General features: G+C 41.4%; 2 protein-coding genes across 2 annotated transcripts in view; one reads left to right on the plus strand and one right to left on the minus strand.

Annotated features, from left to right (window-relative positions):
- slc37a1 (solute carrier family 37 member 1) overlaps nt 1–15,092 on the minus strand; it is a 32,818-nt gene extending 17,726 nt beyond the window's left edge. Inside the window, exons 1-7 of the mRNA XM_080753191.1 lie at nt 15,013–15,092; nt 12,772–13,096; nt 7,069–7,150; nt 6,630–6,753; nt 5,205–5,283; nt 1,720–1,855; nt 1,098–1,174 (exon numbers count right to left, since the gene is read on the minus strand). Coding sequence (XP_080609317.1) covers nt 1,098–1,174; nt 1,720–1,855; nt 5,205–5,283; nt 6,630–6,753; nt 7,069–7,150; nt 12,772–12,827 — 554 coding nt within the window. The 5' untranslated portion in view covers nt 12,828–13,096; nt 15,013–15,092. The remainder of the gene's footprint in view (nt 1–1,097; nt 1,175–1,719; nt 1,856–5,204; nt 5,284–6,629; nt 6,754–7,068; nt 7,151–12,771; nt 13,097–15,012) is intronic.
- An 836-nt stretch (nt 15,093–15,928) lies between these two features.
- rsph1 (radial spoke head component 1) lies at nt 15,929–22,175 on the plus strand (the record flags this gene model as incomplete). Its single annotated transcript, XM_080752870.1, has 7 exons — nt 15,929–15,979; nt 16,248–16,361; nt 16,915–17,020; nt 19,750–19,840; nt 21,102–21,237; nt 21,742–21,813; nt 22,029–22,175. The coding sequence occupies 7 exons, from the start codon at nt 15,929–15,931 to the stop codon at nt 22,173–22,175; spliced, it is 717 nt and encodes a 238-aa protein (XP_080608996.1).
- Nucleotides 22,176–25,543: the final 3,368 nt, after the last annotated feature.

Genomic DNA, 25,543 nt, shown 5'->3' on the forward strand with positions numbered 1-25,543 from the left:
GCTTGCGATCAAGGATGTGAAAATAAGGAGAAGACAGACGTTCTACGACGCCATAACGTGCACAACAGATGCACTGGGTGGCAAACTGCAGCCGCAACTTCAATGTTATGCATTGAAGTCAAAGAGAGCCGGTTGGACCAGCTTATATCTTTGTCAGATAATCAGACTAGGACAGGCCAGTCAAAAACATACTTTACATATTTCAAATTTCAATAAAATGATATAGTGTGCACATCGAAAAACAAGACACCAGAAAACGTAGTGTGATATGTCTCCTTATATTTTCCTCAACCAATTATTTAACAAAGGTCACAATCATTAATTATACAGTAGGGTTTATTCATAAGCTTGTCCACCCGGTTCTCATAGACTTCAATGCATTCCATGGAACATCCTGATCCAACTTGCCTCCCAGTGCCTGACGACTACAGTGTTGTTTTTGACAGCAAATTTTGATTTTGTTTTAGTCATAGTCTTTTGAATAAAATGTAATTTAGTTTTAGTCATAATTTAGTCAACTGAAAAGTTTTAGTTTTAGTCTAATTTTAGTCGACTAAATATCATAAGATTTTAGTTGACTAAATAATGTAGAGTTGATTTAGTCAACTAAAAATGTATTTTGGCAGCCCTTGATGGCATCGTAATGACTGATTTTACACTTGGTCGACTCGTTTTGAGCTTGTAGATCGGCTATTTTCAGCAACGCAACACCTGAGAGCAACCAAACATAAAATTACTTTCTCCTCCACTAGTCCCTCCCTAACGTTTTAGTCTAGTTTTTATTTTGTTGGCGAAATTGTCAATATATTTAGTCTTAGTTTTAGTCTTCACGGCTTAGTTTTTATTTCGTTTTTATCTCGTTTTCGTCAGTGAAAAAACGCAGTCGACAAACATTTTTTGTCATAATCTTAATCGACGAAATCAACACTGCCTGACGAATGCTGCGGTATTTGCCAGCCGGAATTGCCGGGCAAAGAAAGTGACTCATCTTTTCTCTCCTTTACATATCCTTGGTTGTCCTGACGTACCATATTAAACCACGTTGTTGTGTAAATTAGGCAGTCACGCAGCACTCTAGTAACTTCACTGCATCTTACCTTCCCTTGCCGAACCAGTTGCCGATGCAGGTGACAACACTGGGCCAACCAGTGGTCTGGACCAGGCCGTTGGCCACCTGAGAGAGCAGGAAAATACATTATGCATCAAGTGTCAAGTATGCATCCAATAGGCTGTCTAGTGACTACCCATATGCAGTAAAATCCTCAGTGTTCTTTTACCTCTATGAATGTACAAATGGAAGCAAAATGGACCCTTACGGTTCAATCTGGTTCCATGTATACCCTCTCCGAGTTACAAATGGATAAATGAACACAGAAGGTTTTACTGTGTAATTGGGCTTTGAGCAAGAGAACAGTTATTGGCTGTATGTGCATGGAGGATGTGCTTGTTTTGTGTACGGCTGGATTGTAGGGTTAGGGTACAGTACAGTAGAAATGCAAACAAGTGTTTCTGTGTGTGCACAGTACAGTATGTGTACACACACATATGAGAAAGTGAAAGTAAAAAAGAGAATTTCCTGTTCACTGGGGGAGGAGAAATGTAAAAAGGGGGTCTGTGTAGCCAAATTCATTGTGAAATTCAATTTGGTGTCCTTGACATGAAAATGGTTGAGAACCACTGCTCAGTATAATGTTAAGCATCCCTATTGGTGTGTGTTACCTGAACGAATATATAAAAGCCCAGGTTGTGGATATTGTAGATGTATCCCAGTCCGAACAGGCAGGTGAACAGGCCACTGGTCAACATCCCCACCGTCAGGTACAGTCGGATGGGCAAGCGCTCCCCGATGATGCCACTACGTGGGTGCACAGAGATGACATCACGTTAAAAGAACGAACAAATTCTTATAAGACTATAGGTATTCAGAAAAACAAAAAAACAAACAAAAACAATTTGAACAATTTTGGGTTTCATTTTGTAAAAGAAAGAAGATGGGAAGGAAGGAAGGAAACAATCATGTACAATTTTAATGGAAAATCCTGTTTGTGTCCACACAGCAGCAGTGCTGTGTAAAAGTTTAGATACATTTCAGCTTTATTAGGCCCCACTGCTTTGTCTCTACTCGAGGTAGTTTGACCGTGATGCAAGGACACTTAAGGTAGCTCTGCACCAAACAGCCTTTTGATCGATTGATTGAGGTATTTATTAGAAGTTTTGGATAGGAAATGGTACAGTTTCATGACAGTTCACTGATACAATGTCAACTAAAAGGAAACTCGGGTAAGGAAAGGCTTATTTGTTATTTTCCATTGAGATCCTTAATATCATCTGTAAACTATGCCTAAACGGTTAAAAATAACCTTAGTCCTAACCTTAACCTCAGTAAAACGGTGCCAAAACCTAACCCTATTCCTAATCTTAACCTCAGAAAGATATGCGTAATAAAACAAATACAAGAATAAAATTCTGTGCGAGTTTCTTTCTGGCGACTCTACCAGTTACCCTACGGATTACTTCAGACGGGCAGTCGAATGAAGTCAGGAGATCAGTCGTTTGGAAGGCTTGTGGGAAAAAAAGCAGCGGAATGCACCTGAGAGCCAACGCCGAGAGACGGCTACTATGGTGCTAAAAATAGTCTATGGCTTGATGTCTTTTTCAACAACAAGCTGCTATCACACGGTCATAAGCTGACCTCGGTCCGGCACTGGTGCGGCAGAGAGCTACCTTAACATGACAGGAACCCCCCCCCCCCCTCCCCCAACACACACACACACACAATGTTACATAACAAGACTTCCTCCGCACGAAACCGTAAACAATACGGTTAACACAAAAACAGACACAATGAGGAGCTTTAAACACGGAGAGGGTGTGCTGAGGTACACAGACACCTGGGGCCTTTGTTCCATGGGAAGAAAGAAGTAACCGAGAGAGAGAGAGAGAGAGAGAGAGAGAGAGAGAGAGAGAGAGAGAGAGAGAGAACGTTTTCCCCTTCTATTTCCTTATATACTAAATATATTCACTGATAATGGCAGATGTACAAGCTCACAATGCATCGCATTGCAACACGTTGCATCGCAGCTCGACAGTTGTGAGCTTGTAGAGCTGCACTTTTCCACCAAATGTTCACAAACAAACTATATATATATATATATATATATATCTGTCTTGGCCATATATGGACAGTCCACATATGGGCATGGCCAAATATGGGCTTAATATATGGGCATTCCCAGATATAGGCTTATTTTGATGATCTCCAGGTGATGATAATCAGCAGTCTTGACAGTCAACAATGTGATGTCAGAACAGTTACAGACATTTGTGCCGGTTTTCAAGGTAAACTGCGACCTATGGTCGCAACAAATTCATGTCGTTCATTTATTTGTTTTATATATTTTTTTAAATGTTTATTTTATTTGAATTATGAAATATCCCTTTAAGTTTTCAGCACCCAGTTAAGTTAACTGGAGCCTGACTGATGGCAGATTTTTGAGAGACAGGAGAGAGAGAGAGAGCGTGTCCCGTGTGTGCCGTCGCCTTGTTCAAACACCACAACACATCTCACAGGTTACTCCAAGAAAATAAAGCGCCAAGTTCTCATCCAGGCATCAATTCCAACAAGAGGCTGCTATGACAGAACAGAAGGAGACCTGAGGGGGTCGGCTTTTTACAACCATCATCCATTTCCTGTGGGACAGCTCTTGGTTACTTACACACCTGCCAACCAAGGACATCAGACAAGTCTTTACTTGATCATTTCTGTATTCCATTTATATTTCTCTATTTCTTTCCGTGCATGTGCATAGACATCAATAAAGTCTGTGTCAAATGCAAACATACTTAGGCAATGTTAGTTGTAACTGACATTAATGAGCTTAACCCATTTAGGACTAAATGGGAAAACAGCCTTAAAGGTGATACACCATGAAATTTCACTTTTCCTATTTTAAAACCTTTTTTTGGGGTCCCACTAGCACCTTCTATCCTCACAAAGTCCCATTTCTGACCGTTGTGTCTTTCTCTGGTTTTGAGAAGGCGAAGGTTAAAAGTATCCCACGGGTTCTCAAAACAGGCTGTCCAGATTTGCTGCTGATTGTGACGTCATCTGCCGATTGTGACGTCATCATAAAAAAAGAATTGTCAAAAAAAAAAATCTTTACATTTTTTTTTTATTTTTTTTCAAAAAAAGTTTTTTTTTCCAAAAAGATTTGGGGGGGGGGGGGGTGGGGGGGGGGGCGCAGTTCAGGCCAAATGTGGTACTGCAGCTGAAATGCTCTGAGAGCCATTCAAAAATGAGAGAGGCTCTCTATTCAGGAGTGGTAATTTAGCCTCAAACCTTTTGAAAAACGTTTTTGGGACATAAACAATATGACATAAATACTTTTTAAATGCATGGTGTATCACCTTTAATGACCTAAGTCCGATTTGAAAATTACCCACTGTTTTTCTGGAGAACTATTACTCAGCCTCTGTAGCAGCTAGAAACAAAATGCCAAGACTATTTGATAGCTTACACCTTTGGCTTTCATAGAAAAAGAAAATCTGAAAAATGTCTGTACTACATACTGTACCTACTGTAAATACACAAAAATGTGTTCCCGGCCTGAGGGGTAAAAGCACAAAAATGTGTACCTGTCCAATTTCAAAGGGTTTTGAAATGGCATGTTTTTTTAAGCACCTTGACACCTCACACCACCTGCTTCTTTGGGGATTTTTCGGAACATTAAAATGTGTCAAACGTTTTCTGTCTATTTAGCATATTGTGGCCACAAACCGCATTATATGCAGACTTTGTACATGTGAAAACGTAATTCTTGAATTAATTAAGTGTCTAACGTATTGACACGGTTGGGCGGAAACCTTTTATGTCCAAGACTGTAACTTTCAAAGAAATTGAAGAAATAACCGGTCTGTGTTCCAGTGAATACAATGTAGTTATTGAGGATTTAGAAGACATTTTCAGAATCAGCCACGGGTCTCAATGGGCAAGAAACAAAAACACCAGATGTATTAAGATCACAACATTGCAACGCGTTGTGAACTTGTACGGTAGGTCAGTCATTTTCGCTACTTTTGCGTGTCATACAACTAATGATAAAATAGAGCATTCATTTTCTTTTTTTTTTAAATGCAATACTGTATGGAGATCCAAGTTTTCTGTCCCATAAAGATGTTCCATCCTAATCATACAGTAAGTTTACCTGAGGTACATGCCCACGGCGTAGGCACAGAGGAAGGAGTAGTCCATGGCTCCCAGCAACTGTTTGTAGTTGCTCTTATCTGTGAACAGAGATGAGAGTGACCTCAGTTCATACAAGGTCCAGACTGTGCACTGCACGCATTCATGGTTTCGATTATGACAGAAAACAGGCAGGTGAGAGTGAGAGAGAGACAGTGTGTGTGTGTGTGTGTGTGTGTGTGTGTGTGTGTGTGTGTGTGTGTGTGTGTGTGTGTGTGTGTGTGTGTGTGTGTGTGAGAGAGAGTATGCACACAAAAGAGTGTGTTGGTGCTCTCAGATCAACTGATCTTCCAACCTGACTTGGCAGCGAAACAGAGAACACAGAAAAACAGATACTACATAAATGATTCACATGGCTCTTTTAACTCATTCACTACCATTGACGAGATATGACAGAATTATTCGATAAGCTCCCACTACCATTGACTCGATATGGCAGATTTCTATTTTATTTCATCTAATTAAAAATCGCATCTGTTCTAAAAGGACCGGATCTGGTTTGAACCGGAACTAGTTAGCTTGTATCTCTGGAACGGTTTGATGGATTCACGCACTGTCTTTTGTCATCAGTGCCGTGGTAGGGGAAAAAAAGTGTGGAAGGGAACAACGAAAGTCGAAAAACAATGTTGGTAGTAAATGAGTTCAACTCTTGACTTAAGACACAGATGTATGTGTGTATTAGAGAGAGACAGACACATGATTTGGGTGGAGCACGCATCAAACACAGACATCGTAAGTCTCCCGGATGTTGCGGGAGTCTCCCGGATACCAGCATCTCCTCCCGCGCGAGTGGCACTTAACCTCACGACTGCTCACGCAAATGCCGGCCATATCCGGGAGAATCGCAGGGATCCGGTCCCGCGATGAGAATAAATGTGTTTTCATTCGTCGCTGAACTGCCAATCTAGCAAATGAATGATTGTCATTCGTTTGGGAGATGTGGGCGTCTAAAAGTGACCAACCACTGATCTCAGATGCAGAGACTGGGCTCTTAAGCGTGAAGGATATAATCAGCTGATAACAGTAAACAGACAGTTTTCGACAGGTCTTGCTTAATATGAATAAAATACAGTACTTTACAACTGTCGGTTCTTTTTCGCTGGACAGCCTGTGCGACACACGGCTGTTGTGTCTCACTGTGACAGAACTTTCTCCCAAATAGGTAACACATTTGGGAGAACATCATGCTTTATATTAAGCCTAAAAAGGTTCTGCCGCCGTGCAGAACCGTTTTTAACCTTAAAAAATTAATAATTTCCCGTGAAAAAAACAGATTTTTTTTCCCGCTTGTGTGCACATGGACACGCCTGGACCTCCCAGGAATGAAAATCTCCAAGTTGGGATGTCTGCAAACAGGACAGAGAGGTGTGTGACACCAAATACACACCGAATGGCTTCCAGCTGCAGTCCACGTCATTGTGGAGGGGAGACAGAGAGGACTGCTGGTTGCTGCTACTGCTGCTGGCTGTGGCTAGCTCATTGACGGACGAACAGTTCTTATGCAACTCACTCTGTTGACACAAACACCACCACATTGATTTCAAACAAACAAACAAACATATAAAATCAGTGAGAGTAGTGTGGGTGGTTCATTCATTGTGCCTGGTCTTCGTATTCCTTTGTTTAGTTGCACAAACACAGTAGTATGAAGAAGCAAAGTCTACTGAAGTGTGCCTGTGAATGCTATTTTCATTTTTAAATGTTTTTTTTCCCCCAAGCGGCGTGCGTGTGCATGCGTGTGCATGCGTGTGTGTGTGTGTGTGTGTGTGTGTGTGTGTGTGTGTGTGTGTGTGTGTGTGTGTGTGTGTGTGTGTGTGCGTGGTTACCTTGACAATGCTAATAGGTTTTCTGGACAGATGAAAGCTGGTGTACAGCAAGAACGTGAGCGTGAAAGTGAGCGCTCTGTACCTGCAGAGAGGAGACACAAGGAGGCAGCACTGAGAATGGAACTCAAGTCGATGGGTCGAGAGCAGAGTTCTCAAATTCTGCCCAAACCCGACCATACCCGAGCCCGAGCCGACATTTAGGGTAGGGTAGGGCAGGTCCTAAAATGTATGCTAATTAGTCGGGCCGGGTAGGGCCTCGGGCTCAATGAAAAAATATTTTTGTATTTTTATTATTGTTCTCAAATTCTTCCCAAACCCGACCCGACATTTTCAGGTCGAGTAGGGCCTCGGGCCGGCCCAGTTAGGGCCCAGTTAGGGCCGGGCCTTCATTTTCAGGCCCGTTGAGAACTCTAATCGAGAGAGCAACACCAATGAATTATGAACTGAATGAGTGGTTCTACACTTCAGTCCTGAGCCCACGGACTGTACCACTGCTAGCTTTTAATTAATTCAGGAAATGAACTGCCTTTTACCTGATGACCTGTGTATAAATCATTCATAGATTAGAGGGCCGGAATATAAATCAGCAAAGATCGGGGACCTCATGACTAGAAGTAAGATATATTCATTATGAATTCAACAGAATAGTTCATTTTAAACAGGAGGAGAATAAACGGTGAGATGAAAATTGGAACCACTTCACCATTGTTAAAACAACAATTTCAGAGGACATGTTACATTTTTACAAGTTGACCAATGAACACCACAAGACTATCTCCACCCGCCATAAAAAAATACAAAGCCGGGAATAAATGCACACTCTGATGAGCAGCCCAGAATAAGGAAATGGTGCCGGGAATATTTGCAAAACCTTGTGTAAGCATTGACATACATTGACAGACACAAAGGAGTGTAAATTACTTTCCAATTCCTGGTCTGACTATTGTGAAATAAGTAAATATAGCAAGTGGAAAATCACCAGCCACCATAAAAACCCAACTGCATCAGCCCTTCATCTTATGACTTTGCTGTGCTATATCATCGTTGTTGTCGGGTAGAAACCTTGTATCTCCATATTTATATATTTTTTATACTTTGTTGGATTACAGGTCACGCAAAAGTAATGAAAATAGCCACTCTACAGGCTGAAATATCACGATGCGACATGTTTTGATCCATTAGATAAACTATTGTCACAAAAGATATATATAATTTCAATTTTCACCTATAATGATATGCACCAAAAAAAGGGACAGTAGGTTGTAAGCAGTTAAGTCTGCCTGTGGGTTTTGTAAATACTGAACCAACGAATAGTAGTAACAAGAGCTTGGGGCTAAATAACTTTGGATTAATTGGGAATACAAGTTCTTTGTCCCCATTTCCTGAAAAGTAATGGTTTGGACATAAAGGTTTCCACCTGAGAGCGATGACATATAGCTCCAGATATCCAGATAATTGCCCAATTCACAAACGCCATTATCCAAGTGTCACAAGATCTCAACAGCAGTTACTTTATATCAGTGGTCTTCCAATGTTTTCGGGCCAAGGACCCCTTGGTTGAGAGAGAGATGAAGCAGGGACGCCCACAAACTTTTCATAGATTCCATATGTAGTTTCATTTCATAGAACCGTCAATACTTAAAAAAGTTGACCTTTCACTCTGTTCTTAGTCTGCTCTTTTTCACCTCTACACCAAAGCTCTTTGCCGAAAATAGACGATCTACAAGCTGCAGATCTGCTATTTTTGGCTAAAGTTCTCAGAATATGGACGCTACAGTTCAAGTGGTTAATATAAAAAGGAGAATAAAAGTTTCTATCACACAAAGATTTTGGAGGACCCCCTGTAGTAACTCTGAGGACCCCCTAGGGGTCCCGGACCCCCTGTTGAAGACCCCTGGTTTATATCATCTGCTGCACAGGAGTTCCTTTTACCACACAAGTGTGTTCTCTCACTACTGAGGCCAATGACATTGGCTGTGAGCCAAAATTCATTTGAACTCTGTTGCTGTATATCTTTTTATTTCATTTTACCAGGTCATCCCAACTGAAATTTAAAACCTTTTACAAGAGAGGGGAATATAAAAATGTGATTAAAGGGTGGTTGAATGTGTCTTGTGTAGAGCTAAGGGAAGGGGTGTTGCAGAATAGTCAAATCCATCTGGTTGATGAGTTTAGGACCAAGCTATTAAAGCTAAATGTCTTCCTGTTAAACTGGCTGTCCTCAGGCCTTGGCACCATGAAGTGCAAACAGATTTGCAGGGCGGTTTGAGAGGAGACACAGGGAGGACATATACTTACGCAACAGCTGGACAACACGTGGTGTGTGTGTGTGTGTGTGTGTGTGTGTGTGTGTGTGTGTGTGTGTGTGTGTGTGTGTGTGTGTGTGTGAGAGAGAGAGAGAGAGACACACACACAGAGTTGCTGGGGGGGATACAATGTGTGTGCGGTCATTAACAGCCAGCGTCCAGCCTGACTCTGAGAGAGAACAGCAGGCGCTCCAAAACAACAGACAGATAGATGCTCATATAGGCAATCTCTTGCTATGTCACATACTGTAGGACATCTCTTTATGAGGCAAACAACGTAGAAAACCTTATACTATCATCCAACAAAGTCAAATCCAGACTCTGCAGAATGAAACATGGACTAGTCAAAGTTAAATTAACAGTCCAGATTCTACTGTGTGTGTGTGTGTGTGTGTGTGCGTGCGTGCGTGCGTACGTGCGTGTGCGTGTACCCTCCCTGTGTATGTAGTGGTTCGATTGTCAGGTTCAAATTATGTAATTTCAAATGTGTTGTGGAAGGAGATACTGGTTGTGTGTTTGGAAAAGATCGTTGACCGTGACACCGGCGTGACACTAGCAGTTAGCACTGCGAGGTTACTCAGAAGTACTCATTACTCCGGTCACCCAGCACACACACAGAACTGTGCCCAACATGTCTGTCAATTATATGTTAAATTGTAAAGAGCTTCGCTAGATTCAAAATAACTTAAAAGACTGTCTTTTGTCTCTCTGTCTTGAGTGTCTGATAGATGGGAGACCCAGTGACCCAGTGATCACTGAAGGGGGAGATGTGAGCAAGGATGTGATCAGGACAAATTGAAATATCTGGAAACAATGTTAGAAACAAACCATTAAACAGTGATTCAAACACTGCTTGCACCAATATCTCTTTTTCCACATCTCTCTATTATCAAGTATGAAGAAATATATCAATGTTTACCTTTATTGTGACCTCGATGGCTGACCTTTTCAACCCAAAAAGATCATCATCTCTTTGGGCAATCAACTGATCATTCCTACCGAGTTTCATGAAAATCCGCCTAGCCCTTCTCTAGTCATTTTGTTTACACAGTGATTACAATATTCTGCCATCATGCATTGTATACAATACAGGCAGGGTAACACAGAATGCAGGAATACTCTAGCTGGAATTGAATATATAATGTGACACTAGAACTCATACTGGAAAATGAATGAGCATATCTAAAACAATGAATAACAAAATCAACTCATTAAAAGACAAAGTAAATTTCGATTCTGTGCAGTACATGGATGGTTTCCCAAGCGAGCACATCCACAAACCAAATCCACTACTAAACACAGTGGTACTATTCAATAGAATCCACATTTTGACCAATGCCCTTAATTCAGTAACTGATACTGCATGAGCTAAACTAAGGGACTGTGCATGTACTAATGTAGTGTTGGAATATGTTTCTTCAGTTCCAGACCTGGAAAATTCCTTGCATCAAGTAGCATGTACTGTACACATGATGTACATCATCATCATACAGAATAGGTCTTTGAGTCTGCTGTATACAATATGAAATTACATCTAGCTTCTCCATTTTCATCTAGCCTCGATTACCAGTATTGGTATGTGAAGGGATTATGCTGTCAGTATATCTCCACCACACCTGCACACTACTACTAAATACCGATACGTACAAAGCATTGAAATCTTATTTGAAGCCAAGGTTCACATTCCTAAGCAGTGCGTTATAATTAATGAATGCGAACAAAATAGATCAATTATGAAATTGCAAACATCCCGTGATTTAAGGGGCAAAACCAGAAAAACCTCGGTAGCATGGCTTATAGACAAATCCCTTGTCAAGTTGTCCCTGGCTATCTTCTCTTTCTTTCTGTTTAGCATTTAAAAGAATGTCAAGCACTGCAACCCATAGGGAGGTCCCTGGAATTTCACAAGAATAAACCTGAACATCTGGTTTGACGACACTGCCTAAAGGTGAGAAACCTGACAAGGTTTTTGAAGTCCATAGGTTTACGCAATGCCTTGGATACAGGAACCAACTGTAAATCACGATTCATGTGGATTATTGTAATTAAAGAGTAATGATGGATAGTGTACGTAGTGCTGATGGGTGGAGAGAGGCTGTTTTGGGGACAAATGTCAAGGAAAGGTATGTGTTGATCCTTTAAGAGGCAGCTACATGACAATACGAGACAACAGACACGGAACAGACATGGACAGGTGTATGAATAAACACGTGCTCTTGTGCAAACACAAGCGCACTATGCAGACATGCTTACAGTATAATTCATAGACACATGGCCATGCAGGGCATGACACTAAGGTTCTTCCTTTTGTCTTACAGACAAGTTCATTAAAAATGTACTTGTCCGTTGGACAAGTCGCTCTTGGTTTCACTTTTTCTGTGATGCTCCTGGCAGTTTTGTGCTGTATGCAGACTATGGCCTAGATAGATAGATACCTTTATTATCCCAAGGGGGAAATTCAGTAATACCGATACTATGGAGTGGAGGGGGCCAAGGGGGGTCGTTAGCATTCCCTTTGTTATTGTCTCTGCCAGGCCGAAAGGCATGGCCGAGACTATGTTTTTACATTTTTCTGTCCGAGTGTCCGTATTTGTGTCCTTTCGTCTGTTTGTTACCAGCTAATCTCCGGCACCGTTGGCCCTGTCTGTTTGTGTGAAATTGCGCACACACATTCCCATTAGGCCAAGGAAGAAATGCCACTTCAACCTTTTCAAATCAGCTTCATGGTGGCGCTATAATTGGCAGATTTGTGTTTTTGGCTAACTAACCGCCGATTAGTGTAAAACTTTGTATGTGCACTCCCTGGAGGCCAAGGAAAAACCTTTGCCCTGCATTTTTCACATTTGCCTTTTATACTGTACACATTTTTGTTATATTACTTCAGATTTTATCCAGAAATCATGCAAATCAGTACACAGTATCTCTATAGTCAAGTGATCAAAACGGATCTGTCTGTTACAGTCATATTCCATCCTAATTGGCTAAGATTGGTTTCCGAAGTTTGCAGGATAAGTCTGTTTTGAACAAATTGCCCCAAATCATGAACGCAGCCTGCTATTTCCGTGAACATTTGCACGCACATTCCTACTAAGTCAAGGAACAAATGCCACCCTTTTCACATTGACCTGTTATAGGCATATTATAGCGTCACGGGGAGGACACAATAACCTACCTGACCTGGCAGAGAACTTTACTCACAAGAGCAATGCTTCTAGTATTTGTCAAATTAAAAAAACAGAAAAAGAAATGAAATGGCTTTTGTGCCTGGACAAGTGAATGGGAAATGTACTTGTCCAAAGGACAAGTGCCACAAAAGGTTGTCAAGCCCTGACATGCACACAGTCACAGACACACACAGACACAATCAAATCACTTATCCGAACAGATTACTACTCACCACTGATCCCTGTTGAAGGAGACCAAAAGCCGTATTCCGGGGGGAACAGGGGCCATGTTTGGTAAAAGACGCTGCTTCTGATGAAGCCTGGCGACTGTAATAGCGATGACAAGGCGGTGGATCTCAGGCTGAGGAGGCTGGTGGGAAACACAATGACATGGTGTCCGTGTCTTGTTTCACCTCTGTCACAGAGAGGGCTGCTGAGAGGGCAGCGGCTCCAGGACACATGGCCAACAGGCTGCACCGGAGCTGGTGGGACCGGTCAGGGCAGCGGGACAGCAGAGAAGAGGGGGCGTGGGGAAAGGGAAAGCGAGAGAGAGAGAGGCTGAGTGAGATGGGGACAGAGAGGGGGAGGGAAAGAGAGGTCAGAAACAATCCATCAATGACAATAAGGGTGAAATCATCATAACTGTTTTGCCTTGTTTTCTCTCAACAGCTGGTGAACTAGTACAAACCCCATCATGTCACTAAAGCACTGAACAGAACCCCAACTGCTAGATGTGTGGTATCAAATTCTAGATGTAGAATTTGATACCATATAGGGAGTTTAATGACAGTCCGCTCTACTGCTCATCCATGCACCCAGGTTTGTCAAATCCGTCGACATACAACAAAACATGCTGCGACTGCGCAGCAATCAGCAGGCGAAACGTGACAGCACATTTGCAAAATTAGCATTTTTGTCTTTCACACTCATTCAGTTTGAGCAAAGCTCAAAGCTGCTGTGCTCTACAGTGTACAGTAAAAGTAAAGGGGGTCATATGCCTTGCATGGTGGAGGGAAGCACATGGTGGGCAGGAATTACATGAAGCCTGTATACTCTACTCTGCATGAATACTCCTCTATGCTAGGAACCACCTACATTAACAGTGTGACGTCACAACCAGGAACCAAGCCAACACCTCCCTGAAGGAAAGCGGCTGCAAAGGTTCGCCGCCTCCTCTAATGGGAACACGAACCCTGTAATTTCAACCCCACCAATCCTTTTGGAAACCCTATAGGGACTGCTTCTCAAGGAACCGAACCAAACCCTCTACAACAGGGGTCTTCAACGTTTTCAGGCCAAGGACCCCTTAATTGAGAGAGAGATGAAGCAGGGACCCCCAGTCCCCACAACCTTTTCATAGATTCCATATAGTTTCATTGTTTGACAGCACAATCATCAGTGTATTTTGGATTCATGTTAATCTGGGTTTTCAGATATTTAACCCCTTGAATCGTCAATACTTAATAAACTTGACCTTTCACTGTGTACTTAGTCTGCTCTTTTCCCCTCCAAAGCTCTTTCTGAAAATAGCTGATCTACAAGCTCACAACGCCTCGCAGCTTGTAGATCTGCTATTTTTGGCTAAAGTTCTCAGAATATGGATGCTGGGGTTCAAGTGGTTAATATAAAAAGGGGGAGAAAAAGTTTCTATCACACAAAGATTTGGATGACCCCCTGTAGTAACTCTGAGGACCCACTAGCGGTCCCGGACCCCCTGTTGAAGACCCCTGCTCTACAAGCCCTCTCTTCCACATCATCTGACATTAAGTCAGTTCCACACTGTGATATCCTGAGTAAAGTGTAATGGAAGCAAGCAAGTGTCTATTTGGATCCATTTGCAGACTTTTCAGTGTTAAATCAACATTGAGGATTTTACTGTGTGCAGTATGACTGACATCCTTCTCAGTATCCGACTTAAGCGAAGGGTTTATTTGTTGAGTGTGAAAAGTGATAGGCTAACAACATCTGGATCTTCATACGTGGAGATGTGTTTGTCTACCCTGGGGGTTTGGTGTAGGTAGCCTACATCAGACCAAGCATGAATGTCACAATGGGAATATTACGATGTTCAATCATAATGCAAGCATAACGCTTTTGCCATAAGCTTATGTGGTATTTTAAAGTATTATATTGTCTTCTTTGTTCGACTTATTCTTACCAGATAAAACCCCCCTATATAATCTGCCCTCACGAGCTGATCATGTTGCGCATTTTGCGGCCAATAAATGCAGAAATAATTGATGAAGTGTTTGAAGCTGATCAGTCAGCAAAGTGAGTCAGAAACAGCATTATGATATCACATTATATACATTATAATGACCGACGTCTCGTTATTCTGTTATGGCTGAAAAAGAGCACATCACATCAGACATCACAGGATCACAGCTCGATCAAACAGAATGGGGGTGAAAAAACAACACCTCGCCCATCCGTTCCCCGTGATCAACATAAAAATACATGTAAATAAACCTTACCTGGTTTCAAAGAACGATGAGAAACACAACTGATGTGTGTTCGGTGTCCAGATATCGAGCACTTTACTTCCTTGTTCTCTGTGGCATCTGTTCTGACTGTCACCCAGAGCTGCTCTGCTCCAGCCCTCTCTGACGTCACCACCAAAGAAAGCGAACAACCCCGTGGTGTATAGACATTGGTTACCTATCGAATTGTGTTACATTGCGGGCGTGTATGCACAAAACAAGAGCTGAATTTGAACAGTGGAGTAAAGCAACTAAGTGCTTTACTATAGGTAGACTACTTGAGTATTTTTGAGGTATGTTTAGTACTTTACTTGAGAATTTCCTATGTTTTACTTCTAATCTTTAACCCATCAGACAAAATCGATAGGCAGTCAATTTCAGTGTAGCCTAACACTGATTTCGTTGTTTGATCTTTGGCCAGCCCTAACCTCGCCTACCAGCCAGCCCACTAGCGTGGCAAATGCTGTGTAGGCCTATGTTATAAGCTTATAACAAGTAAATACAGTATTAGTAGACCTATAGGCCTACAGCAGATACTGTATGACAGGAAGATATATTAAAGAAAATATAGAAAAAGTTATGATTTAATGTAAACCTTTTCAAACAGCGATTTAAATAAAAAGCTCCATTGGCATTGGTGAAACGAGGGACCAGAGAGTGAGACAGGCAAAAACTTTCATTTCCCTTTTAAGTATCATTTTAGCATTAGTCAGATTAAATAACTTTAGACTCGTTATTATTTTTCTGCGGTTTACTTCGTGTTTTGTCGTGTGCTCACGTCATGTTGTCTAGCTAGTTGTCATGGCAACTGTAAACAGGCTGCGTGCACAACGAGGTTTGTGTCTCTCCATGCATTGAGCTTTAATCTCCTATTCTCCCAATTGTACAACTTTATAAACATTGTAGTAACATGTCAGACATAGGATCCGAAGAGTTTGATACCGAACGTGATTACCTGGGGGTGAGTAGCCTACATTTAATTAGCACAAGCCAATATACTTGGCTTTCAAGCTACTAAATGGTCAATCTGTCTGTCTGTGTGTCTGTGTCTGTGTGTGTGTGTGTGTGTGTGTGTGTGTGTGTGTGTGTGTGTGTGTGTGTGTGTGTGTGTGCTTTATATTTATTTGTCTGTGACTAGGCTACAGCCTTGTCTCTTTATGTTATCTGATTCAGAGATTCTTTCCTTATATGATTCAGTGTGACTCATTTAACTTATCTGACTGACACAGGAATATGAAGGGGACCGCAATGAGGCAGGTGAGAGACATGGGGTGGGCAAGGCACTGCTTCCCAATGGCGAGACTTATGAGGGGGAGTATGAGAATGGCAAGCGATCTGGCCAGGTAGGTGGATGAAGGAAACCCAGCATTATTGTTAATGTATGTTTACAATGATGAGCAGTGGTCCGGGAGTGTTGAGGGGGTTCCAGCAGGTGGTACCCAGCTAAATGATGGAGAGTTGGAAACCAAATGGACCTGTATAGATCTTTACCTCTTGAGAGCGTAAAATGAAACCAAATGGACCCATAAGGGTCCATTTGGTTTGATTTTACGCTCTCAAAAGTTAAACTACTGTTAAACATCTGCATTGCTTAATTAAATAATTGTTATTTTGATCAAATACAGTATGGAATTGTGGATAAAATCGTATCCAACGACAACAAAATAGGCTATTCTAAGTTTTGGGTCTGAGAGTCTAAAATGTCATCAAATGGTGGTCCGTCCGTGGCTCAAATGCCAAATAAATAATGGTCCTTGATGTGAAAGGGGTTGAAAACCACTGCATTATTGCATTGCAATTTAATTGTCAATCACACATTTTAGCTTTATATTAACCCTCTTTTTTTGCTTGCTTCCTAGCTACTTAATTGATATTTAAATGTATTTTGTCTACCAGGGGACATATCGTTTTAAGAACGGAGCCCGATATGTTGGAGACTATTATCAGAATATGAAACATGGAGAGGGCACCTTCTATTATCCAGATGGATCCAAATATGAAGGTAGGTACAGTATAAACGTGGTGGGCAAAGGGCTTGTTTTAAATCAGTGGTTCTCAAAGTAGGGTGCAGAGACCAGCGACCAGCAGGGGTACTTAGGGGGATCCAGTGGATCTCATAGCAAAATGAGGAACAGTTGAACCACCGTAACAAGCTCTTTTCAAAAGAATCTGAAGAATCTTGAGTTTCTTTTTAGAATGTTTGAGTAATTTCTTTAACATTTTCAGCATAAATCTTCTCTGGGGTCTCTGGCACAGAATCTTTTCAGATGGGGGCCCGTGGCCAAATACATGGGGTCCTTGACATGAAAATGTCTTAAACACTGGCCACTTAATACTATTGGATCTATACCTTTTCAAAGCACGCTTCAGCAAAGATCCATGACGCAACACCAAGTCATTGCATGATAGGAAAGCCTCGGATGATCATAATGGAATAACTTGTGAACTTAGTTCCGCATGCAGTGTCGGTTTCAATAATAACAGCTGTTAAAACAAAAATCTTCATCTGCCACAGCCAGGGGTTCAGTGCTTTTTAAGCTAGGGAATCAAAAGTGACATTTAGCCTCTCCCTCTTGATCTCAAGCATGTTAAAATTAAGGCTGGGACTTTAACTGATTAATTGCGATTAATTAATTACATAAAATTAACGCGATTAAAAAAAATTACGCATTTTAATCGCACTTAGTTTTTGCACCACAGAACCTTCAGTTTCGGGCATACCGATCATAGCGATGCACCAACCAAGAAGAGACAACAAACGCAAAGGGAGAAGTAGCCGATCAGAGCGCTTTGCTTGGCCCAGTGGATGCGAAATTTAGATTTAAAAAACTCACTTGTTGATTCACACAACAAAATGTGTTTTACTTAAAAAAAATGGTGATGATGCCAGATCTCCTCATCTGTGGAACAGTCTTTTTTGAGGTGGACTTGAGTTACGCTTTTTTCCATCTACTAACCAAATCTCTTTACCCAAGAAAGGCGATGTAGAAGCTCTCAACACAATGTGTTGTGAGCTTGTAGATCTGCTATTTTGGGCGAATGTTTCTTCCCAGAATAGGGATGCTGGGGTGGGTATGGACCACCGCTTGTATAGACCTAATACCTCAATATCGATATTGTGACCAAAACAAAAAGACTAATATTAATTTAGAAATAGTGAAAATAACAAGATGTACTACAATGCATCGCAATGCGACATGTGAGATTTGCTATTTCGTGGCGTTGCCACTACACACTTTATTACACACACTATTGTTCTGTTTCGAGTTTATGGAGTAACTTTTAGACAATGAGGAAGTAGCATTCTCTGTGACGTCACCTCTATACACCATCCTCATTGGCTAAAAGTAGTTTTTGCTGCTTCCTCATTGGCTAAACGTTACTCTATAAAGTAGGTGACGTATGCCCACGTCACCTTTATGGTGTTTCCTCTTTGGCAGTATACTTAGCCCCATGCGCGCAGGGGGTAGGGGGGGACGGGGGGGATTAACACCGCCACTTTTTTTGGGTGGGGGGGATATCCCCTCCAGTGTTCAGGTCCAAGAAAAAGCCACAAATATGATCGATTATACTGTACACACTGAGTAGTTCTCATTTCAAGGCGTATTACTGCCCTCTAGAGGCACAGTCCCACCAGTGCAGTGCAGTGCAGTCGGCAGCTCAGCTCAGCTGTTCTGAATGAGTTTAATTAATGCAACGCGATAGTGACAAGCAGGCAGGCAGTGGCAGAAGGAGACCGTCATTGCAGGTGCTGGACCTGCTGCTGGTGTGTGTAGGCTAGTCTCACATCATTCTCAGTCAAAATGAAACGGTCAAAAAAACAAAAAACGATAACGTCGTTCTTTAAATCAAGCAACAATGTAAGTAGACCTACCTTTGAACAGATGCATAATGGAAATGCAATTTCGTTTGTCAACACATTTTACGTTTCCTCTTGTTACTGTGGTTCCCAACTTTTTCATGTCGGACCCAAAAATGGACACCAATGAGGCAATCACTCATGGCCCCACGTGAAAATAAATCAGTGAAAGAGTGAAAGAATCACTGTCAGTGTCACTCACTGGTCACAGAATATTTTACTAAAGTAAAACACTGTACATGCATGTGGTGTCTTCGGTTTGAAACTTGTCAACATGCACAGAACATAGAACAAATTGTAGTGATTTAATTTTCATGATTTATGAAACTTTATGACCAGGCGAATTCTGACAACAACAACAACAACAAAAAAAAGACAGCAGCCGACATGTGTCTTTGGTTTGACACAGGGATATGTCCCCCCCTCCTCGGGGCAAAAGTGGGGGGGGATATCACCAAAAGTGGGGGGGATACCCCAAAATTGTTCGTGCGCGCTATGCGCGCGCACATACCTCCCAGATGTGTCCCCTTCACTTTTAAAATGCCTCCTGCGCCCCTGCTTAGCCCCATTGACTTGAATGGGAAAATGCTAAAATGGCAACCACACTCGCAATTTCCCAGAATTGCAACTTTCTGGCACATTTTTATCATTTTAGTATAGGTCAGGAAAAGCAACACTTTCTATATCCCTGTATTACCATAACCATATTCCTAGAAGATGATATCTATAGTCTCAAATATCGATATTATGTTGATTTGCCCCCTGCTCATTATGGTGTGGCCTTGGTACCATTCCATACAGGTCTTTGTGTGAGAACCTAATGCTGAGTTTGAGAAATCAAAGTGTCATGTTCCCACCTGGTCATGATTTAGGGTCCTGGGTTGATGACCTGCGTCAGGGCCATGGTATCTACACCTACCCCAACGCAGACACATACGACGGCCAGTGGCAGCGTCATGAAAGGTACTTATGGGTTCTATTCAGTGGGGGGTGGGGGGCCAATGCATGCTTATGCTCTTGATATGCCCCCTCTTGTTCCGGTTCCTGTTTTGGTCAAATTTGGAATTTGTCATGATTTGTCAAACATTAAAAAAATGATAAAATAAAATAAAATCTAGAAAGAGAACATGACATCACTGAATGTTTTAATAGCACAGACCTCACAAAATCCAATATTTTCACTATAGGACAAAGATAGATATGATTATGCTTTCCACAATCTCACAAGCGATGCAAAAGCACTAGACATATCAAAACTAGGGGTGTAACGATACATTTTAACAACGATACGATATGCATCACGATAATGGTTGACGATAAGATACATGGACGATATTGGTTCATTCATGGCGATACGATTTGATTCAATGATTTAAAAGCGATATAGTAACTATTTAGCAAAGAAATTAAATCTGTGTGAAACGTGTCAATAGTGCATGTTTTTAATGGATAAATCTATTATTATGTATATAAATAAGTTAACACTGTGAGTCTAGCAAATACATGGACATTATATTTCAACACATGGACAAACCCGCACCTTGACATGAACACAGAGATTACACACATTTATCGATAGACAAAAGTAGTACTTAGTTTCCATTCAATCAATTATTTGCACTGCAAAACGATTCAATACCGATTATCTGCATTATAAATGATACCGATACGATACAATGCCAAAACGGTACGATATATGCTTTTGCTTATCGATATAGTAGATCATTGCAAATTAAAATACATTTTTCGATTCAGTTACCATATCGTTACACCCCTAATCAAAACACATCTGAGGATTTTTCTAACCATGCCCGCATCAACCTCGCTTGTTTTATGTCTACCCCATTTCCGAGAAGTGGGGAGCCGATAAAGTAATTTTGACCTTGGACGTGTTGATTCAAAAGTTAATCATCTCTTCAGGGCAGCTTACTGATCACTTCCCTCCAAGTCTCCTGAAAATCTATCCATATGATTCCCAAGTTATTTTGTTCACAGACAGCAGACACAAGTGGTTAAACCCCGCCACTCTGACATGTCTCCTTTCCGACATGTCTCCATTCCGACACTAACCCTATCTTTAACCCTAACCCTAAACTTAACCTCTATGGAAGTGTCGCCACTCCGACAATAAGAAGTAAATTTCGGAGTGGCGACATGTCAGAATGGAGAGCGACACCCGACACAAATAATGCCATGAGTTCCTTTCTGTCCTCTTTACTGCCAGGCACGGCCAAGGCACATACCATTACCATGCCAATGGCTCCCAGTACAAGGGGACATGGGTGAACGGGAAGATGGAGTCAGCTGGGGAGATCATTCATTCCAACCACAGATATCAGGGGAACTTTCTCAACAACAATGTAAGTCAAGTCAGCCAATTTGACCACAAATGTTTCACTCAAAGTCACTTTAAGTTCTTAAGCATTCAATCTGCTGTATAAGCACGTCTGGAATGTGCAAGGGTGATCACTTTATGACTGCAATTGGCATGCCAGGCAGGATAACTCGCTGCCAAAAAGGATGTGCGCAGTTTTATCATTCAAAGTTCAAGGTTTCTTTATTGTTACGTCTTGTGTGCAGGTACATAAAAGTACAATTCTTTTGTTCTGCTTTTGTAGCTGTACCATCTCATCTGAATTTATTATGGCGTTTCTTTAAAGTTTTTCATTTGATTGTAAAACAACCCTCTGTGTCTATGAAAATAAATATCACTGTGTTTGTGAACCTCTTGGCTTTGAAGGCCACATGGCCACATTGTGCTTTACAAACACTATCTCTGCCCTCAATCATAATAGCTTGGTTATCCTTCGATCACCTAAATAGTTCCTGTTTTATTCTTGTTTTTTGTTTTTGTTTTTGTTCAGCCAACAGGCCCAGGGAAGTATGTGTTTGACATAGGGTGTGAGCAGCACGGTGAATACCTTCAACTGGATCAGGTAATGCCGCACATCCTTTTGGTTCAGTGGGTGTGGATCCCCTGCTTACCTGATATAACTCTGCGAGGATGTCTAAATAAAGGATACAAATGCCTAAAATATTCTGTAACATTAATGATGTATTTTAATGTATTTCTCCCTTACATGAAAGAAAAACATTAGTTTAGCCAGTTTAGCCCCCTACCCTCATCCTTCTCCTTTTCCATTCTGAGCAGGAGAGAATGGATGGTGAGGAGGACGAGGCTATCCCCACCAGGGTACTCAAATGGATCCCTAAGAGTGTGACTGGCCTGACACAATGGAGCTCAGCCAAGGAGAGCCCAGGTGAACTTCAATTGTTATCAACCTACCTGCAGCAATGAAGGGCAATGTAGTAATGCAGGGGTGCAGAACATATGATGCGTTGTTTGCTTGAAACATTTACTTGAAGCCACTTGAAGCACTACACTGTGACTTGCTGTTTCACAAATTGGTGGTAAAAGTGCAGGCTTTCCTTTCTTTTCATGAACCATTCAAGCCTTACACCATGATACAATGAAAATAGCATGACAGGGATACAACATATAGGCATAGGCTATAGTTTTGAGAATGTACACCAATAATGAACACAACATGCCCAAAGTAGGGATGCCAGCCAGCCGAGCCAGGGTAGTATTAAGAAGGGGTATATGCACATTGGCTATTCTCATTCTAACATTATGCAGAAGAAGAAAGTGGGGTTTAAAAGTCCCTTTCCCACTTTAAGCAAAATGTATTTATATGAATTGAGTACAAAACGACCCCAATGCAAACAGGCAAAAATCCTTTTAGTAGACCTTATCTGAACTGTACTGTCCTGTACTTTTCCTATGTGAACTTCTAAAGTATTCAATCAATCAATCAATCAAACCGGCCTTCGGGTAAGGCGGCGGTATGGCGTCTCAAGCTTGTGTCAAGAAGATAGGCCTATGTTGAAATAAATCACCAAAGACATGGACATTCTTTTACATTTCATGAAATATATAGTGTATGAGACCATTGTAGTCTTATTGCCCAAACAAACATGACACTTACAGGTTACAATCTCAAGATACAGATTATGACTATAAATTCAACTAGTCTATGACTTGGAATAGTCTGGACAGAACTAGCATTTCAGAATATATTTATAACTTACTTTAATGTGATGTTCTTTCCCCCTTGCGCCACCTGCTTGTATTCACATTTTACATTGAGCTTGATAGTTGTTCATTTATTTTTATGAGATGTTCTGGTAACAATTAGATATTTAATAAATGAATACATTGAATAAACAAGGAATGTGACTGAAACATGTGTAGCTAGGAACTAATTGCACATGTAACTGTACTCAAATAATGTCATAGTATGACAAGATACTGCACTAAATAACATGGAACATGAGAGGAGATAAATTGATGATAAAATGACGCGTGTGTGTGTGTGTGTGTGTACACACACACACACACACACACATGCGCGCGCGCACACACACACACACACACACACACACACACACACACACACACACACACACACGTCATTTTATCATCAATAATGTGTGTGTGTGTTTGTTGTCATTTTGTTGTTTATTTTGTCAGATCATGAAAAGGGACCAGCGTTGTGATCAGAGAATGAAAAATGACCTAAGTTTTACTTCTGTTCAAACTAACGTTTTGTAAAGCAAAATCAGATTTGCACTGTATTCAACTAATAAAGATTTTGTTCTCACTATAGCAACCACTATTTTACCAACCAACAAGAAAAAGTAATGATTAGATAATGATGATCTAATCATATGCTTGTTGTTGTTGTTGCTGTTGATGATGATGATGATGATGATGATGATGATGATTATAACATCAAATTAAAGAACTCACAAAGAACACATACAATACATTATATATGCCATCAAAACAAATACAATTAAAATAATTAACACAAAATATACATAAATTAATATAAAACTAGAAGAAGTGCTCTTCCGAGCACATGTCTCCACCAGGCCACGCGTCCTGGTGGTGCTATAATAGGCCAATGTAAAAAGGGTGGCATGTGTTCTTCACCAATCTAGACCTTTCATGGCGCCACCATGAGGCTGATTTCAACATTTTGTAGTGTAATTTCTTCCTTGGCCTTTTGCGAATGTGCGTGCACAATTTCATTACAATTGCACGCTGTGTTTGATTTGAGGCATTTTGTTCGAAACGGATCAATCCTGCAAAGTTTGGAGGACAATCTTAGCCAATCAGGATGGAATATTTAACATGGGACAGATCCGTCTTGATCATATGACCGTAGAGATACTGTGTACTGATTTGTGTTAATTTTGGGTAAAATCTGAAGGAGTAATATCCAAAAATGTGTCTTACATAAGTCTGCCTCCTGGTGGCGCTATAAAAGGCTGATGTGAAAAATGCAAGGAAAGGGTTTTTCCTTGGCCTATCAGGAGTGCGCTTACAAAGTTTGAAACTGATGGGTGGAGTTATAGGTAAAACCACAAATTGGCTTGTTATAGTACCACCATGAGGCTGATTTCAAAAATTTGAAGTAGCATTTCTTCCTCGGCCTAGTGGGAACGTGTGTGCGCGATTTCATGTTAATTGCACTCTGCGTTTGTGATTTGAGGCATGTTGTCCAAAACGGACCAATCTTACAAACTTTGAAAGCCAATCTCAGTCAATCAGGATGGAATATGGACAATCAGACAGATCCATGTCGATCACATGAGTGTAGAGATACTGTCTACCGATTTGCGTGATCTTTGGACAAGATCTGTAGGAGTACTGCAAAAGGTAGTTTTGCACAAACTGGCCTCCTGGTGGCGCTAGAACAGGGCATGTGAAAAAGGTGGGGCAGAGGTTCTGAATTGGCATCCAGGGAGTGCGCTTACAAAGTTTGAAACTGATCGGTGGAGTTATAGGTAAAACCATAAATCGGCCTGTTATAGCGCCACCATGAGGCTGATTTCAAAACTTTGAAGTGGCATTTCTTCCTCGGCCTAGTGGGAACGTGTGTGCGCGATTTCATGATAATTGCACTCTGCGTTTGTGATTTTAGGCATTTTGTCCAAAATGGACCAATCTTACAAACTTTGAAAGCCAATATCAGACAATCAGGATGGAATATAGACAATCAGACAGATCCGTGTCGATCACATGACTGTAGAGATACTGTCTACCGATTTGCGTGATTTTTGGACAAAGCCTGTAGGAGTAGTGTAAGGAAATGTGTTTTGCAAACATCGGACTCATGGTGGCGCTAGAACAGGGCCATTTGAAAAATGTGGGGCAGAGGTTCTGAATTGGCATCCAGGGAGTGTGTGTGCTCATTTTGGCAGCGACCGGGCCAACGGCGCCGGAGATTGGCTGGTAACAAACTTGGAGGACGGACGCACACACGGACAGACGGACGCACGGACGGACAGGGGCGAAAACATACTCTCCCCCTGCCTTCGGCTGGTGGAGACAACAAACAAACATGTTTAATATGGCAGATCATTTTACAACCTATGATGGCAGGTGTCTCAAGCAGCCTTTAGTGCAAACTGAATGAGGAGCAGTCAAACACTGCCTCCCTGTGGTGCTGTGGAGTATGGCAGTTGATGTGTGCGTGTGCGTGTCTCGTCATCTTTCTGCGACGCAAGTGAAGAAAAAAATGTGTAAAAACGTGCGCAGCGAGGAGAGAAAGTTGACTGGAGTTGATCACTGAGAAAAGTGTTCCCACGTGAAGA

Source organism: Nannobrachium achirus (genome assembly GCF_963921795.1).
Source record: "Nannobrachium achirus genome assembly, chromosome: 22".
Lineage (NCBI taxonomy): Eukaryota > Metazoa > Chordata > Actinopteri > Myctophiformes > Myctophidae > Nannobrachium > Nannobrachium achirus.